The 19,358-nt window shown below is 36.4% G+C and overlaps 1 protein-coding gene across 1 annotated transcript; it reads right to left on the bottom strand.

Annotated features, from left to right (window-relative positions):
* Positions 1–410: 410 nt before the first annotated feature.
* Positions 411–18,505, bottom strand: atp6ap1a (ATPase H+ transporting accessory protein 1a). Its single transcript, XM_051880956.1, has 10 exons — positions 18,338–18,505; positions 17,784–17,910; positions 17,239–17,313; positions 16,731–16,921; positions 14,460–14,500; positions 14,242–14,327; positions 12,169–12,431; positions 5,474–5,524; positions 2,897–3,134; positions 411–1,826 (listed from the first exon to the last, which is right to left on the bottom strand). The coding sequence occupies exons 1-10, from the start codon at positions 18,454–18,456 to the stop codon at positions 1,617–1,619; spliced, it is 1,401 nt and encodes a 466-aa protein (XP_051736916.1). The 5' UTR covers positions 18,457–18,505; the 3' UTR covers positions 411–1,616.
* Positions 18,506–19,358: the final 853 nt, after the last annotated feature.

Genomic DNA, 19,358 nt, shown 5'->3' with positions numbered 1-19,358 from the left:
ACCCAAAATGAAAAAATCCACAAAATGAGGTAGATCCTTTTCCTACCTAGTTCCTAAACTAAACTGCTATGGGATAGGATAAATGAAGTTCCAAACATAGGTTCGGGGGGAGCCTAATCATTCAGTCCTGTCAATCATCATTTCGTGCATACAAAAGCAGCAGTCACTGCACCATCCCAGCAACAATTCATCCGGGATCCCTCCACCTCCCCATCTCTTCTCTCTTTCTTCCTCTAAGTAGCACCGTTATAGGGGGGTTTAGCTTGGAGCTTGAGCCAAGTTAATTTACCAATAACTATTTAGACTGAAATTATAATCAAATGTGACTTTGTAGCCTGGACCATAACCATGTAAACCTTCATAACCACATGAACTGTAAGGTGTAAAAAAAAAAAAAAAAAGTTCAAAAGTTGTGTCTCAATTAAGTTTATTTAACACAGACACAATATACACATTTAAGAGCATACACCTCCAAAACGTGCCAGCATGAGATGACAATAGACAACCTTTTAAGCTTTTAAATATAAGAGAGCTAGCTATTTGTGCAAATGATTCACTACAATAAAAAGACACATCATGCTGATATTTAAACAAAAACAATATGTCAGAATGTCTCTGGTAACCTTTTATCTAATATTTAAATATGGCTCACAACATGTTTCCCTTTAAATCAAAACCCATATTGGTCATAAAACATGTCAGTTCTCACAACAACTCACAGAAACATCTATGAACACACACTGGACACAGAATGAGGCAAATACAGTGGGAGAACTCAAAAACAAACACTGGATTCAAACATATATGCATATCACCAATAAGTAATACTTCATCTAATAACTATACAGCAAAAAAAAAAAAAAAAAAAATCCTCTTTTCATATTTACAGCACACTAAAAACATTAAGCTGTCCGTTTATAGATATTTCTTTTATACGAATAATTTATTGTGTAAAGTGTACAATTTACATCTAATGGTGCCCCAATCTGTAAATATAATAAGATATTTTTTTGTGGAATGTAAACACAATATAAAAAGAAATTATAATGTAGTAGATTTTTAGATATTTAGCTTAAAAGAAGTCTTAAGAATGAATCTCACAAAACTTGTCAAGGCCATGCTAAGGAAATTATTTTTTTTGCATAAAAAGAAGCCCAAAATATTTAAATAGTAAAGTAGGGGGGAGGGGGGGATTTCTGGAAATTTTCATTAAAAATGCTTTGCATTACAGCAATGAAAGTCTCAAGAGAATCACCACTGAGAAAGTAAAAAATTTACAAAAAAAAAAACAAAAGTAAACCATAATGCGAATTTGGGGGAACTTGTAATAATAAAGTCACAATGCAAAAAATCGTAATGATCCTAAAAATGATTCTTCTTTATCATTTATTTATATATGTATGTATTTGTAACAATATGTATTTGTTCTTTTTTTGTTCTGGACAAGTATTCCTGAGATTCATCCATAAACATATTAATAAAATGAAATCACAGAAAAAATCTAGCAGCACCCCAATCACACGTAATGACAAGAAATGAATAACATTAAAAATATTCTATAACTAAAGCAAACACTGGTGCTGTGAGTATGAGAACGGAAACTGGCTCTGTGTCTTTTACTCGGTCTGGGGCACAGAGATGGCAGGACCCTTGGGGTCGTCGAAGCGGTCCATGGTGCGGAGCTGCATGATCATGTGCAGGCCATAAGTGAGAACCAACACCATGAGCAGAGACGTGACAAGACCCATCCAAATACCAGGAGTGAAGAAACTAGCACAGTCACTGGCGTAAGAGAAATCCTTCCCAGCTATGTTAAAGCCCTGGATCTGTCACATGAGAGAGAGAGATTCCTGGTTTAAATACCATTCCAGGGTTTCACCTGTCTTTCATTTTGTTAAGTAGAACATGACATTTGATGGGAACCAATATAGGATGGGATTTAAGTTGGATTGTGAAACATTGGCAATTACATTATTGGGTAATATTATTTTTCAGAAGTCATTTCATAAGTGGAGAAAGTTAATACAATTTAATGAAAGACTATGAAAACCTTAAAAAAAAAAAAATCTTTAGAATAGCACACAGTGGACAGACCACAATAAAGTGGGTCACACACTGGAAAAGAAACTCCACGCCACAAGCATCACACATAGATCATGTCTCACGCTAGTCCAGCTATGTTCAAAGTCAAATGACGAGATTCAAGTTTTAATTTTACACCTTTTTTCATGAAGATACACTCTGATACACAAACAAAATTTACATACATGCAAAATTTTTGCATTTCTTTAAAGGGGGTGAATGGGGGGATGGCACCAAGGGATTTGTGATAATGGAGATTGATGCCTACTGAACAAATTGCTACAAAATATAATTTTGATCAGAAATATATTTTTATCATATCATTAAATACATAGTTTTGTGTCTAAGAAGCTTAAGACAATTCTGGGTGGGTTTGGTCTATCCCTGTTAGAGGAACAGCTAAACTAACTGTCCTCTCCTTGACTGGCACTTAGTTGCTTTTAAAATATACTCGTGAATTTGAACAGGGATAACTCAGAAAAAGTAAGGGGACTATTGGGAGTTGATCTTGGGGAGGAATTTCAAGTAGCAGACTGGAAAGCGGCATGTGAGACAGGCACCCTTCACAGACAAAGTGAACGTAGTCATAAAATGAACCCTAATGTATCGAGATGTAGGAGCTCTGAGGGAACACTAATGTCCAACAGTTTTAGTCGGGTGTTTTTCCAGGAATTAGGAAAGATTTTCTTTTGCTCACTGCAACCAGAGACTAAGGTCTGCTTATTGGGACTTACTATGGAACATGTTTACTATAGACTTTAAACCATGGGAACCATGAAGTAGTTGTTTTTAGTTTCATTTTCTCAGAACCTACCTGGAAGTCATCAAAAGAAATCTGCCAGTCGTTGGCATTGTCCTTATCTGAGTGGGGTGACAGCTGAGGGTAGTAGGAACTGCTTACAGATTCACAGCGGTACGAGTACTCAGCTGGGGCATAGATGTGACGGCTGGCATTGAATGAGGCAGTTTTCCCATCATACTCCAGCTGAACCAGATCCATAGTGAACCAATGACGGGCAGAAACCTTATAGTGACGCCGGTTCATTACAAAACTGAGGAGAATATAGAACACAGTTCAAACCCAGTAGACAGAGTGTGTGTGTGTGTGTGTGTGTGTGTGTGTGTGTGTGTGTGTGTGTGTGTGTGTGTGTGTGTGTGTGTGTGTGTACATGTTTGGCTATGCTTGTGAGGGCCAAATGTCCTCACTTATATAGTGAAATATTATGACAACTGACTCATGAGGAATATTGGTACTCGCTAGTTATAAACAGAGGTGGAAGTAACGAATTACAACTACTCACGTTACTGTAATTAAGTAGCTTTTTGGGGTACTTGTACTTTTTTGAGTACATTTTTAAATCTGTAATTTTACTTGTACTTAAGTACAAATTAAGCTAAGCAATCTACTTCGCTACTTGTAAAATCACATTCCGTTACTGAGTACGCAATTTGAATTAATATTCAAACCTTTGACCAGTAGCCAATAAAGATATCCGATCGTAAACGGACCAAAGAAAACCCTGATATTTTACCAGCGGCGCATTCTCATTCTCTCATCTCTCCATCAGCGAGTTTGACACACACCCGCCTCCTCCTGCTGTCACTCACTCGTTTCAGTTACAGCACGGGATTGCAGGTATTGCGCATAATTTTAAAAACGATGCGAGCTCTCAAATATACAAGTGAACTGCCTCTCACAGTGCACTGCACTGTGTTTACTACGTGAACAGTGCCAGAGACTGACACAGAAGAGAAGAAACTGTTGAATTGTTGAATAAAGTCATTATTATTATTTTTAAACTTTCACTCAGATGAGTGCGTGCTCTCAGACTGTGTCCCGTGCAATCGCTAATCTCTCTGTGCTCTTAAATTAAACATTGTAAAAAAGTTATCAAACAATCAGAATAGACCCTCATGCCTGACCGATGAAAATGCTACAGGGAATCTTATTGGCTATAAGTAAAATGCACCAGAAAGTCTTTCAACAATCAAAGGTGGACCTTTAATTTCTTTACAATGTAAATGTATGTTTCAGAATGGGGCATTTGAATGATTTGTACATATAAATAACCTAGTCTGTCTAACGGCATCACTACATTGTACAGACATTACAGGTCAAACCCTTCTGATGTTCTTTTTATCTAAATAAAAAAACGTTATTTGGCTCTTAAAGGGTTAGTTTACCCAAAAATGCAAGCTTTCTGACCCCAGACTGCAACGTAATTGCAACTTTCATGGCCCAGAAAGATAGTAAAGACATCGTTAAAAAGCCCATGTGACTACAGTAATTCAACCTTAATGTTACGAAACGACGAGAATACTTTTTGTGTGCAAAAAACAAAAATAACAACTTTATTCAACAATTTCCTCTCTTATGTGTCACTCTCTGAGGCTGTTCATGTGAGCACCATGCGTGTAATTCTGACACAGGAGCCGGCGTTCTGACGTTTTTTAATTTTTGCGTACAAAAAGTATTCTCATCGCTTCATAACATTAAGGTTGAACCACTGTAGTCACATGGACTTTACTACCTTTCTGGGCCATAAAAACTGATAACGTTGCAGTCTATGGAGGGTAAGAAAGCTCTCAGATTTCATCAAAAATATCTTAATTTGTGTTCTGAAGAAGAACAGAGGTCTTACAGGTTTGGAACAACATGAGGGTGAGTAATTAATGACAGAATTTTCATTAACATACACAGCATATAAAAATTCAGTGTTGCTATATTTCAAATACCTCAACTGAATTGAGGTAATTTGTTTTATTTGTTCTCATTTTATCACTGACGGATTACTTGTCTTTTTTGTAAATTCAATTCAGTTTGAAATCAAGCTTTCTTGTGCTGCGTGTGAGCTATTGCAACAAAGTTACCCTATTGAAGAGTGAGCAAATGTTTAAGTGAGATTATTGTAATGGTAATTGATCAATGTTTAAATATGTAAACAAAAGCCTAAATTAAAATCTGTTCATCGTATAAAGCAGACATAACTCTTCAGAAGACTTGAATTAAACCGCTCCATTCAAATTGATTACTGTTACGAGACTTGTGCTTTTTGAAGAGTAATTTGTACTTTTACTCAAGTACTTTTTTGACACCAGTACTTTTACTTGTAAATGAGTATAATTTCAGCAATGTAACAGTACTTGTACTTGAGTACAAATTTTCAGTACTCTTTCCACCACTGCTTATAAATCAGCCAAAATATGTTTTGATTTAAATCTTGTGTTTTGCATGTTTCTGTGATGGGTAGGTTTAGGGGTTAGGGTTGGGTTGGGTTGGAGAGAATATACAGTTTATACAGTATGAAAAATCATTGTGTCTATAGAAAGTCCCCACAAAACATGAAAACTCAACGTGTGTGTTTGTGAATGAAGAAAATTAGACGCTTACATGAGCTTGAATATACGGTAATTCAGGACATCTTCATATTTCAGAACCAACCTGTATTTCAAGAGAAAATTCACAGGTGAAATACCGTGGTTCATGAACTGTAAACATTAAAGGCTGTGAAAACACCATGCTGACATCAAAGAACTAGCAGCAATGAAAGCAATGTTGTCACCTCGCATCACTCTGCATCTGGACCAAAAACGTTGCAACACACTGCAAAGACTACAGCCAACGACCAACTAGCACATACGTTCTGTGCTATTTAGAGAAATCTTAAAACTTTAAAAACATATGTTATTTAGAGAAATCTATGTGATTGTATTCAAAATGTGTAAAATTGCAGTGCCACCAAACGCTCTGACTGGTGTATCTTCCAGGGCTCTAGACATGTGATTTAAAGCTTAAATAATATTGGCTGACAAGTTTAAGCTTGCACTATTGCATTTTAGCATCTTTGCTTCTATAGCGATGGAGTCTTGAGATCAAGCACCTCAAACCCGCACATTTTTCATAAGTATGTCGAGCTCAAGTCTGCCCATTAAAAGCAAGAGGCTCTTCAAATATATGGCTGAATGGGGAAAAAAGTTATCAATGGGTCTGTCTAATGACTAATGATGAACATAAGGTGAACTGCACAGTTTTCCGAAAAGTGGTGGACTGTGCTGCTAAAGGGTATGCATAGACCTATTGTTTTTAATTTGGATAATATATTAAAATGTATTAATATAGCATTCAATACATTATCAGAGCTGGGTAGACATATAATTATTATAATTTAAAACATTATTAGACTGATCATTAATTAATATCAAAATAATGTTATTTTGATAATTATTAGATAATATTATTACTATTATTAGGTAATAATATACATATTTTATTACTTATTAGAATGTTATTAAGATTATAAATAATGTTATTTATTAATTTATCATTCATATATATAAAAAGTTAGTAAGTTACATACATAAAAAGAGTTAGTTTATTTAGCTAAAAATGTTACAAATAATTATATAAAGGAGTCCTAATTTAAAGCTGCAGTCTGTGAGTTTTGCCTCTTTGTCGCCATCTATGATTGAAGTTGCAAATGCAATTGCAGTTATTTGCGGAATTATCATCTTTACGTGGGTTGTGCATCGGCACGACTCCTCAGCACAGATGAATCTAATGTTTGCTGTCAGCCACCACACCGGTGTGGATACTGTACTTTGGAATCACAGATTCTATGTCTTGGAAGTATGATAAGAATTTTCACCAGAAAATGTCATCTGAACAAGTAACATGTATGCCACTTACAATAAATTACAATAAACAGCATTACAATAAATCGTGCTGCCAATGGTGATTATTATTATTGATGTACTTTGTTCTGAAATTGTTAATGTTAACAACATCAGCTTTGCGTGACTACGTGTATTTAGTGTGTATTAGCGTTACCTGTAGATTTCAATTTCTGTAGCCACTAGTGTTGCTTTTGTCAACGAAAATTATGACTAAATATCATCGTCAACGTACCTTTATCACGTGATAAAGACGAGACGCACCGTAAATGCTGGTCATGTGACGATGACTATAATTAAATGTATAATGCAATATTGTTGACGAATAAAAACAAGACTAAATGTGGTTTACAAAATAAAAACTATGCTAAAATGACACTTCATTTTCGTTGACCAAAACGAGATGAGACGAAATGTTATAACTTTATTTACAGACGCAGGCGACATCACTTCCTCAAGCCCCACTCGCGGCATTATTTAGGAGATGCAGCTGCGGTGAGTTAGCATAAACAACAACAAACAAAGTTAAGTCTGACACAGAGAAAGAGACCGATGGCCGGCCAGCTGGGGTTCGTCTTTGGGAGAAAAAGAATTAACGACATTTGGAAAAACTTTCATTGGAATGTGTTGTGGACAAAGATGATGCGGCCACAAAATCACAGGAAAAAACACCACGAACCTTAAGAGGCATCTCAAGGCATTCCATAATGAAATTGAGATAAGTCAAGACATTACCATAACGTTACTTTCTATTTTAGAAAGCTCATGCCAACTCATGAGGCTGTGGTTAATGTGTCTCATTTTAACATTAGCTTTAGACGTTAGCCACTGGAGCTGAAAACGACTGGGACAAACGTGTGTGATGAGCGTGTGTGTGTATATTTGTTTGTGAGAGAGTGTAAAGTGGGTTAACGTGTGACGTGTGTGTGTGTGTATTTGTTTGTGTGAGAGAGTGTAAAGTGGGTTCTTAGTTCCTACCTGACTGACTGACTCCGTGTGTACCAAGAATCCCTTGTTGGCTAAATACTGTAGCTAGTTTTGTCATTCACATAGCAATCACACTGAACTGAATTTGGCATCAACAACAAATGGTATTGGCATTAACATGCCTGCTGAGACTACTACTTAGACTACTTCTATTTTGATTATGTAGACTTTTTTTTCCTTTTATAGACAGTCTAGTCACTCACTCAGAAGTTGATTTACTATCGTAAAAATCATAACAAGGATTTATGCTACTTAATATTTATAACAGTTTTTTCAGAGTCTGCATCTGTTCTGACATTGTATCTATTCTGACATTGTATCTATTCCTGTGCTAGATTCCAGAAATAGCACCAGTGAAGCAAGTCCCACCCAAGATGATGGACAAGCCAACTAGTGCTCAGGATTTCTTTGCCACAAGGAGGTACAACGACAACTCCCCAGAGCAACGTACCAAAGAGCGCAGTGGATAGGCCGCACAGGACTCCCAGCACGAATTGTCGAAGATGAGTTGATTGCCATGATGGTAAAAATGGACAAAAAAAAAAAAATAATACAAGTAACAGACACACATTTTATTTGCACTTTTTAGTATGTTATTGTAGCTCGAGCATTGAAGCACCTTGTTTCTCTTTGTTAAACTTGAATGTATTAAATTTTTTTTCTGGCATTGTCATGTGATGCTATTTTATTTATTTTATTTTATTTATTGTTTTTATTTATTTTATTTAAATTTGTGTGTGTACTTCTAACATGTTTGGTTGGTAAAATAAATATGTTGTAAATTCAAATCAGAGCGTCTTCCGTGTCTGGAATGGATGTATTCTTGAGTCTATAAGGTAACAATAATATAATAAAATAACCTTGTTTGAAATGGGTTTGGCTAAAAGAATATTTTGGTTTTGTCTATACTACTAGGTACTTATAATATATTGACTGGGTTAAATAGAATTGCATTACTAAAAAGGGACTAAAATACAATTTTCATTGACTAAAACTAGACTAAATGTCATCAGTTTTTGTCGACTAAAACTAGACTAAAATAGTCATGGATAATTCTGACTAAAATAAGACTAAAATGCTCAGACTTTTAGTCGACTGAAACTTGACTAGACTAAAAAGAGTATGAATGTGACTAAAACTAATAAAAACTAAAATGACAGCTTGACACAAAGACTAGACTAAAACTAAAATTAAAACAGGCCACCAAAAACAACACTATAGCCACCACAGACCGAAGTCTTTTGCTTTTGACTATGGGTGAATCTCCAGTTGTCACTGATGACTGTCATTTGGACCTTTCTGGATTACAATCCGCCATCAAAATAAGATTAATTATTGCAGCTGCTGTGAGAAAAGGCTATAAATGATCCGCTATCTGCAGCATCCTCCACATGGCATATAGCCTACTAGCTGGGAATCCTTCTTTATGTAAACAGACGTGACGTAATGACGCAACGACGAACGGCTGCATGCTCGAATTTCCCGCAGAAACCCACCAGTACCACCCGAATTAGAAAACATTATTACAAGCTTACCATTGTGAATCGGGCTAAGGTAATGAGATAGTTTTGAACACTGGCTGGTTATGTAATTGCTCAAAAATTGATTTTGGATCATTTTTAACCAAAAAAAAAGTTACGGACTGCAGCTTTAAGTAAATTAAATAAAAATGAAAAAATCATCCCATCCAAGTAAAAGCTGCAGAATTGGCTAAAAGTGGTTCCAGACAGAATGACTGCTTAAGACACATAGATGTATCCTGGAGGAGTTCTTTAAAAAAATAAATACACTGTGTTCCAAATTATTATGCAAGTGACATATCAGTAGGATTTCAGTACAATAAACATTCAGGTTTTAGTTTTTCTAAGAAAGTGTTTGTTTGTTTATTTATCCATGTCTTTTTAAATAACTGGTATCAATCTCAGACAAAATATTTTGCCAGGTTTATTTAGGTAAATGGAAACCCTACTCAGAGGTTGTTCCACATTATTAAGCATGTCACAGTTCTCATGTAATATGGGGAAGAAGAAAGATCTTTCTCAAGATGAAAAGCATGAATGTTGTGCAAAAGGCATGAAAACAACTAATATTGTGTGAAAACTGAATGGAGATTATCGAATTATCATAAATTTGTGAGTGATTTAGAGCACAGCAGAACTTGGTCAGATAAATGCTTATTAAGGAAAGTTCCTGTCAAAAAAATTAATTGTATTAAAAGGGCAGCTATAAAAAAGCTGGTGTTGAGCAGCAAACAGGTATTTGAAGCTGCTGGTGTCTCTGGAGTCTTGAGAACCTCTCCACGCAGGCTGGCAGTTGTGCGTAAAGATGCATTTCAGCCACCACTAACCAAACCTCACAAAGAGAAACATTTACAGTGGGTTTAGAAATACATAAAGACTCATTTTTAAATAGTTTTATTCACTGACGAATGCCGTACTACAATGGATGGTTTAAATGGATGGATTTCTGGATGGTTGGTGAGTGGCCACCACATTCCAACAAGACTACGACGTCAGCAGGGAGCTGGCGGGTGATGATTTGGGCTGGAATATTGGGAACTGAGATGGAAGGTCCCTTTAGGGTCTCTGAGGGTGTCAAAATGACTTCATCAAGATATGTGGAGTTAATTACTGGCCATTTTCAGCTATGGTATGAAAAGAAGGATAGTGCCTTCTGAAATACAATGCACTATGCACTATCCCATGCTGCAAAAAAAAACACCACAGCAATAAAGGTGTTTGAAAACGTATTTCTACACCCACTGTAAATGTTTCTCTTTGTGAGGTTTGGTTAGTGGTGGCTAAAATGCAATTTTACACATCACTGCCAGCCTGCATGGAGAGGTTCTCAAGAATCCAGATACCAGCATCTTCAAATACCTGTTTGCTGCTCAACACTGGCTTTTTTATAGCTGCCCTTTTAATACAATTAACTTGTTTAACAGAAACTTTCCTTAATAAGCCTTTATCTGACTGAGTTCTGCTGTGCTCTAAATCACTCACAAATCTTATGATAGTTCAATAATTCAGTTTTCACACAATATTAGTTGTTTTCATGTCTTTTGCACAACATTGCACCATTTCATGCTTTTCATCTTCAGAAAGATCTTTCTTCCTCCCCATATTGCATGAGAACTGTGACTTGCTTAAAGGGATAGTTCCCCAAAAATTAAATTTATCTGCTTACCCCCAGGGCATCCAAGATGTAGGTGACTTTGTTTCTTCAGTAGAACACAAATGATGATTTTTAACTCCAACCGTTGCAGTCTGTCAGTCGTATAATGCATGTCAATGTTAACAAAATCTATGAGAGTAAAAAAAAAAAAACATGCACAGACAAATCCAAATTAAACCCTGCGGCTCGTGACGACACATTGATGTCCTAAGACACGAAATGATCGGTTTGTGCGAGAAACCCAACAGTATTTATATAATTTTTTTTACCTCTAATACACCACTATGTCCAACTGCCTTGAGCATGTGCACGGCATCCGGTGCATGTGGTGTGTACGCGCTCTGGAATAGTTTAAACATGGTAACGTACATCAATGTGTCGTCACGAGCCGCAGGGTTTAATTTGGATTTGTCTGTGCATGTTTTTTTTACTCTCATAGATTTTGTTACCATTGACATGCATTATATGACTGACAGACTGCAACGGTGGGAGTTAAAAATCATCATTTGTGTTCTACTGAAGAAACAAAGTCACCTACAGTACATCTTGGATGCCCTGGGGGTAAGCAGATAAACATCAAATTTTCATTTTGGGTGAACTATCCCTTTAATAATGTGGAACAACCTCTAAGTAGGGTTTCCATTTACCTACGTAGACCTGGCAAATTATTTTGTCTGAGATTGATACCAGTTATCTAAAAAGACATGGATAAATAAACAAACAAACACTTTCTTAGAAAACCTAAAATCTGAATGTTAATTGTACTGAAATCCTACTGATATGTCACTTGCATAATAATTTGGAACACAGTGTAAATAAAATAATCAAATAAAAAATAATGTAAAATGTGTTCTGTTGCAAGTTCACATCCTTGATCTCATGTTTTATTGTTGAGATGTCAGTCAGACAGCTGCCTTCTAAAAATCTGCATCCTTAGAAATAATGCTAGAAAAACCCCGCAACACATTCATGGGACTGGTTAGAAGTTTGTGACGTAGAAATTAGGGGCGGTTTCAAAGCGCGTTTTTGACACTGTCTTTAGTACACTGCAGTTTTAAGGAGAAAATACTCAATGGTTTTAAATGGCAAAATACTCAATGGCAATCAATAGTGTTGACTGATGAATTTGCACATGGTTTGTCTTAAAGCATATTAAACACACCATATAGACATATAAACAACATTAAAAACTTGATTTTCACCATAGGTCTTTAAAAATTTGCTAAACCCCACAAGCAGTAGGGCACTATTTACCGGGAGTGAGACTCATTGCAGGATGATCCAGACAGGTCGGGTATCACACCTTTACCAAAGGTTTTGGAGGTAAGGTCATGCCTCTCCCACTTTCCTGAGCGATACTGGCTGACCACCAGTTTCTCAGCCCACATGAGAATGCAGGTGGAGCCCTTCTCCTTAAACTCCAATGGCGGGTTCGGAGAAGAAGGTTCCTCATGACGCGACTGCAGTAGGGATCTTGACCAGACAGAGTGCACAGCTGGAGACGCATCCTCAATCACCTGAGACAAACACAAGCCACCTCAAATTACCTTCAATTTACTGTGCTCACATTAAAGTTCTACACACTGCAACTAATTTCGGTTGTCAATTCACCTTTTAGTGCTTAATCCTGTTCTGTACACACAGTTCAATAATTTTCGAGAGTGACAACCACATTCTACAACTGAATTAACTGAAAATGCAGGTAGTGACAACCACGTTCACAAAAATTCTACATAGTGTGTACGAAACCGAACTGAGCAACTAGTTGTTAATGACGTATTTTAACACCCTGGAGTCGGCGGTATCGCCGGCGATACCACCTCGGTTTTTTTCTTATCAGTGTGAAAGAGACTAAAAATACTCTGTCAATTTTGGACATATCAGTTAAGAGTTATATACCATTCTAATCTGTGAAATATCACCTTTTATTTGTGTACACTCAGAGTAAAAACAAAATGTTGTGCTTTTTGCAAAATAAAGAAAACTAACATGATGCGCGAGCCGCAGTCTCTCTCTGAATGAAGTCCAATCTGATAGTTCTCAGAAAATGAACTGTAACGTAGTGAATACTAATGACAAAAAATGAGACTTATGTCTAAAGAAACGTTGAAATGTCAGGTTTTAAATCATGTAAGTCAAATTGAAAACAAATATTCTCTGTTTATGTAATCTGTATGAAAAGAGGGACATGTCAGTAGTTTGCGGCTCAGCTCATTATCCGCTAATGCGGCCACACCCACGGACCGCTCGCGCTATTCAGACGCAAATTCTGAGGCGATTAATGCAACAGAGTGAACGCCGCATCAGCTCGGAAAAAGGCGTCAAGTTTAGTCAGTTTCATGTACTTTTCATCGTTTTGAGATGCGGTGAGGAATAATTCTAAAAGGATTTACCTAAAAGGAAGAGCTGGTTTCACTTTCATTTTGAGGATCAACTCAAGCCGATGATTGTGAAAGGTAAGTTGTTTTTTATTCCTAAATTCTTTATTCTAATCGCGATATAGTGTCTGTGAATATTAAACCGCAAAAAAAAAACTTTTAATATGAATCCTGCAAGCTTTGTGTGTCTCAGTGTGAATTAATGGGGCAGATTGATGCAGGGTTTTGTTTACTACACAACTTAGTAAATTGCCATAGCTATTCCCAAACTATATTGCTTTACTGAGATGAGTGAAATACCATATAGGTAATATGGTATAGTAAAACACCATATAGGTAATATGAATGTTTAGATGCTTTGCATCACAGAAATACATTATTTTTTAAAGTATAATAAAATAGAAAAACATTATTTTAAATTGTAATAATATTTCACAGTATTGCTGTTTTTTTCTGTATTTTTATCAAATAAATGCAGACTTGATGATCATGAGACTTCTTTCAAAAACATTATAAATATCCGTTATCAGCATGCTCACAGAGGGTTTTTTCTTTTATCTCACAGATTTGAGAATCATAGTGACCAGATATTGGCCCACACTGGACATTCTGAATGAATATAATGGTGAGATCACTGACGGGGAGCAGGAAAGGTTTTTTTCTCCAGTGCAGAAACACCAAACAACTTGGAATGCCCTCATTTATTCAAAATGTGTCTCATTTATATTAACTATATTCTGAATAAAAGGAAAATGGCCCTGGGGAACATTTAGTTCTCCTATAACTAGGTTCCTATAAATACCCAGTGTGAAAGCCCCTAAAATTGCATTGTATATCAAGGTTATCATATAAAATTACTCGTATTATAACATAAGATTTTGGTCACACTACCCAGCCCTAGCTGAAGGTGTGTAAGTGTAACACAGAGTTGTTGAGAGGTCTTACTTACCCTTGAGGGCCACAGCGCAGTGAACACTGCAGTATACGGCACAGACTGAGCTTTCATGATGCTCAGCACGTGACCAATTACCTCATCTACAACAAACAACAAAATGCCATTAATTTGTGGGAAAACACTTCTGTCATTTTATCTTGGCTTTTCACAATAACAACAACTTTGGAGCACAAGGCTTTTGGTTTTTAGTTCTGTTTGAATACTACACATACCATTTCCACTGAGCACATCTTTAGTAGACATCATATCAGCCCTGCAAGAAAAAGACAACTTACAGTCATCATAATATCAAGAGTTTTGGTTTCCTCATCTCCTTTTCAGATTTAAAGAAGGTCCAAAAGGTGTGTTTTCACTTTAAATAAAACGTTTATGTAAAGAAATGCTAACCCTACAAATGGCTGTGTTCAGAATTGCATAATATATTATCGTACCACTCTAAATCTTCTGCAGTATGTGCATAATAAGCAAATTTTCTGTAATCATGAAACACTCTAATGACAACTACTATTTCAAAATGTACAGAATACAACATAGCACACTATAAGGCATTTCACACTTGAAATAATTAACCCTGGGTCATTCTAAACCTTGGGTAAACGGAATCCTGGGTTATTTGTAACTGACGTTTCACATTGTACATTTCTTGGGTTTATGTTCTTATTTGCATATTTGCGGTGTCAGTGATTGGATAAACGCAGTACGCGACCTGTTTACATAGCTCTAGCATTACGCATCCTCGTATTGCCGACTGTACTATCGAGTTTATACTGAATAGACATTTTGGACTATAAAGGCAAGAATGAAACTCTTGAAACATTAAGTGGCATGGAAGAAGCCATCAAACAAGAATGAAACTCTTTTCTCAAATTGTAGTCAAACACTGAATATACTGTTTATATACAATGTGCAGTGTTTCCGTGACTGTCCAAAGCAGGCAAATACAAGTATGCGACTGGTTGTCTGTTGCTAAGCGTCTGACTGTAACATTCTAACACTGCATCATTTCACACTGTACAAGTTCGGCACCGCAATGCAGGGTTAACACCGCAAAAGCAGGGCTAACCCTGCTCCGGAGCAGGGTTTCATAACCCCGGGTAAAAACCAAGCGTGAAACGTTCCTTTACCCGGGGTTAAAAGCGGTGTTTAGAACGATAACACAGGGGTTAAGCACAGTATGAAAAGCTCTTATGTGGCCATAATACTGCATCCCATAATGCAATGTCTTCAACTTGACCATCTATTAGGAGGTGATTTTAACATTAAGTGGCATGGAAGAAACCATCAAACATGCCGCTATGTTTTGCGGCACATCTGGTGTTTTATGGCTCGTTTTCACCGAGCGGTACGGTACAGTACAGTACGATTCGGGACAGTAAAGCCTGATCCGGTTTGCATTTCCACCGCCAACAGTATATGCAGGAAAGTAGCGATCGACGTCATTCTCATGCGAAGAAGAAAGCTACACAGTAAACAACAATGGAGGACATACAGCAGAACTTGTTCTTGCTTCTCGGCATGCGGTTGTTTGTTTGCTGCACGCCCGACATTGTGTTGCAATGGTATTGTGTTTCAACTATATATTTACAAAACGGCGCCTCTTGTGTTGTCATTCCCCTTGTAGCATGCACAAGTGACGATTCTCTGTCAACGTTCTGCAGTGAGTCTAGCTCCACCCTTTAGGTACCGGCACTCCTAGGCACCCCAACAGAAGGGTGCCAAAAAAGTGATACGGTTTAGTATTGTACTGTAGGGTACTGTACCATACCACTCAGTGGAAATGAGCCATTAGTGGCACATGCCACTGAAAAGTGCAGAATATTTTGTTTTGGCAATGTAAATGTAAAAATGTAAAATTTTTAAAAGCAACGTACTATTAATTCAATATCATTCTGCCGTTAAGTGCTGTACATTATGTACATTATGCTCCAGCAGACCGCGGCATGTGTCAGTAGTTACTATTAAGTATTATTATTTCATGCATTTACTATGAAGTTACCATTTCAAGTGTAACCTCAAGTCAGAGCTGTAATAAATCATCTTTTTTTTACAAACTGTGCAAATCTAGTTATCCTATTGCCTTACAAAAGCATCACATCCCACATATTTTCCACATGGTATGCTACTCTAACTGTGCTCATTTCCATCATTAATTTAAGTTGCAGAGGGTGGCAATACATGAGAAATCTGTTTATATCATCATACTATTCACATTTCTTCAGGCATTTCAGCATTCCCACAGCATGAACCACTGTAGTGAAATTACCCTGCACTGGCAAAAGTTTTTACACACTAAATATGTAAAATAACTTTTTTTTGGAGATGATAACTGGAAGGCACTTACTACTTGCATTAATGAGGTCATGTGTCAGTGTAACAGTACTGTTTCAAATGTATCCCATTGCATAATGAATTGTTTCACATACTGTTTAAAAATTGTAATCAGATTCTGAACTCAAACCAGTGTCAAAGAGATATTGGTTTACCCGCCGCTGTAAGGGAGGCGGAACACCAGCAAGGCAGCAACAGATGTATTGAGGCGGAGTTGTGCAAGAGTGTCTGGGTTCATGTAGAGAGGAGCTGCATCAATCTGATTCTGTAGCAGTGTAGAAACCAAAGCAGTGGCGGACGATGATACAGATGGCAACCATAAGGAAGAGGAGGACAGCAAATCCGCCTGTTAACACGAAAAGAGCTTCATAAATCAACAAAACTTGAGAGATGCTTGTTAATATTTGTGCTAACAAGCACTTTTCATGGTGTTTTTATCTGAAAATCTAATCTATCTACCTTGGCGAGCACTGGTGTATTCTAAAGAGTATATCTTGACTTCACAAAACATAAGTATTTAGTTTCATAACACATTTTTGAAGAATTATATTGCCTGACGCTAATCTCAGTTGATAGCACAAAAACAACCTCCTGTAAGTTAAGTGAAGTCAAAATCATAAGCAGTATCAAAAGCAGTGACAGATGGAAAACACATCAACATACCTCAAGATTTTGGAAGACACTATCCTGTTTGTTCCCAAATACTCCTCCGTACATTGTGAAGTCATCAACACTCAACTGAATGAAACAAAGAGGGAATTCAAATGATAAGATCAGCACTGTCTGAACTAGCCTTATGCCAGTGGTTGATAGTGCTAATGTAGCAGCACTGGGTTCATGTGACACTTGAGTTTTACATTTCACAATAGCAAGAACCAACCACTTCAGATTGTTGTCTTTATTAAAACTGAACATTACTTCTGACAATGTTTCTCATGTTAAAGCATTCAGAATTCTATATCTATCATGGGTGATATTGTGATCTTTTTTGTGGCTGTTGTTCTTATAGTTTTGTCCTTTATAAACATGTGGCAACACACTGACATAGTGCATTATGTATGCAGTCACGAAATTAAGAGACCATATGTTATAGGACTCCTTTTTCAATAAAAAATCTGGATTATTAATATATTTGCAGAAGGAATTTTTAGAAATATAAAATGAATAGATATAAATCTGTGTAATGTGTAAATGTATATCCTATATACTTTATCCTGCAGGAAGAGCAGTAGATTATGAGGTGTAGTGCTCAGCGCTCGGTTCAGATATGATTCCAGCTCATCCACAGACACAGTGTGTCCTGCTGATGGAGCATTCACAGGAGACAAGACAAACCTACACATGCACAAAACATAAGAAGACAGGTCTAGAAAAACACATACCATGATTATTAGACAAACCCATACAATTAGAGTTACGATTACAACTTTTACAAACAACGCAAAAATCGGCTTCAAACAAATGTTAGCAGTGAACTGCTCATCTAGACATCTATGACGGTCAAATGCCGTCTTGACAGGTTACTAGGTTGAGACAGCCATCACCGCTCAACACTAATGTAAACACGCTTAAGTTTGCTTATAAATATGGAATTAGATTACTAAATATGTAGGGTTTGTTAGAGAATTTAAATGCTTAAATGTGTTTGCTCAGAAGGGTTTTCAGTACTGGACAGCGACCGTGTCATTCACTAGCAAACTGCCAAAGCTAACTATCGCCATCAATTCTCCATGAATAATCTCATTTAAAATCAGTCCTTTACCCGTCACTCGCCCATGCGACCAGAGGGACTTGCTCATCGCTCTTCGCTGCTGCGAAAACACAGAGAAAAATGTGTAAAATCATCCTGGCGTTACCACAGACCGTCCTCAAAGCGGCCATCTTCAGCACGATGAGCCGTGACGTCACAACCAGCCATCTTCAGCGGGCTGAGCAATGACGTTCCCTTCCGCTGACTGGTTAACCAAAGATCAAACCGTGCCGTCATCAATTCTTCCTCAGTTCCTCGAGGTGCTTCTCATTTCTTTTCTTTTTTTTTTCTTTTTTATTAATGCCAAAATACTTAGGCTACATGAAACTGTAACAAGTACACGACAACAAGAACAAGAGAAAATAAGACATATCATAAAAATATTACAAATAAAATTAAAAAGCCAGAGCGGGAGGTGGGGGTTAAAAGGTTATACAAGGTTAAAACACTGAAAGTAATTTTTTGACTTTTCAAAAAAAAAAAAAATAATAATAATAATAATAAATAAATAAATAAATGATTAATTATATATATATATATATATATATATATATATATATATATATATATATATATATATATATATATATATATATGCCCATCAAAGACAAAACAGGAATTATAGTCTACCAGAAAATTTGACAGTAGCTCTTACCCAAAAATTTGCATTGGTGTACTATAAAAAATTGCCAAGTAGATTAACAATGATTAGTTGTGATAAAGAAAAACAATATTAAAAATGTTTATACCTATTCTGACTTTTTTTTTTCTTTTTTTTTTTGAGAAGTATAACTCACACCAAAAGGCTTTTGAATATACTTACTGAGTACACTATTACAAGGGTAGCAACTATTAAATGTGACTTTTCTTATCTTGTTTGTTAATACATATTTGTATAGAAGAAACCAGACCAAATTCCAGATTCCAGTTCACATTGTATAATGCCATCCATTTAAAAAAAAAGAATAGATTTTCTGTTGATCTGATTGTGAACAAATTGGTTATTGAATATGTCAACAGTAATCAAAATTCC

This window comes from Ctenopharyngodon idella, chromosome 22 (genome assembly GCF_019924925.1).
Source record: "Ctenopharyngodon idella isolate HZGC_01 chromosome 22, HZGC01, whole genome shotgun sequence".
Lineage (NCBI taxonomy): Eukaryota > Metazoa > Chordata > Actinopteri > Cypriniformes > Xenocyprididae > Ctenopharyngodon > Ctenopharyngodon idella.
This window is presented reverse-complemented; position numbering and strand designations above follow the sequence as displayed.

Excerpts from the sequence above, each read along its gene's own strand:
- atp6ap1a (XM_051880956.1), bottom strand. The coding sequence starts at position 18,456 with ATGGCCGCTTTGAGGACGGTCTGTGGTAACGCCAGGATGATTTTACAC. Across the intron at positions 17,314-17,783 it reads TGCTCTTCCTGCAGGATAAA|TTGAGTGTTGATGACTTCAC; the intron begins GTATATAGGATA and ends TGTTTCATTCAG. Across the intron at positions 3,135-5,473 it reads TACCGTATATTCAAGCTCAT|TTTTGTAATGAACCGGCGTC; the intron begins GTAAGCGTCTAA and ends TATTCTCCTCAG.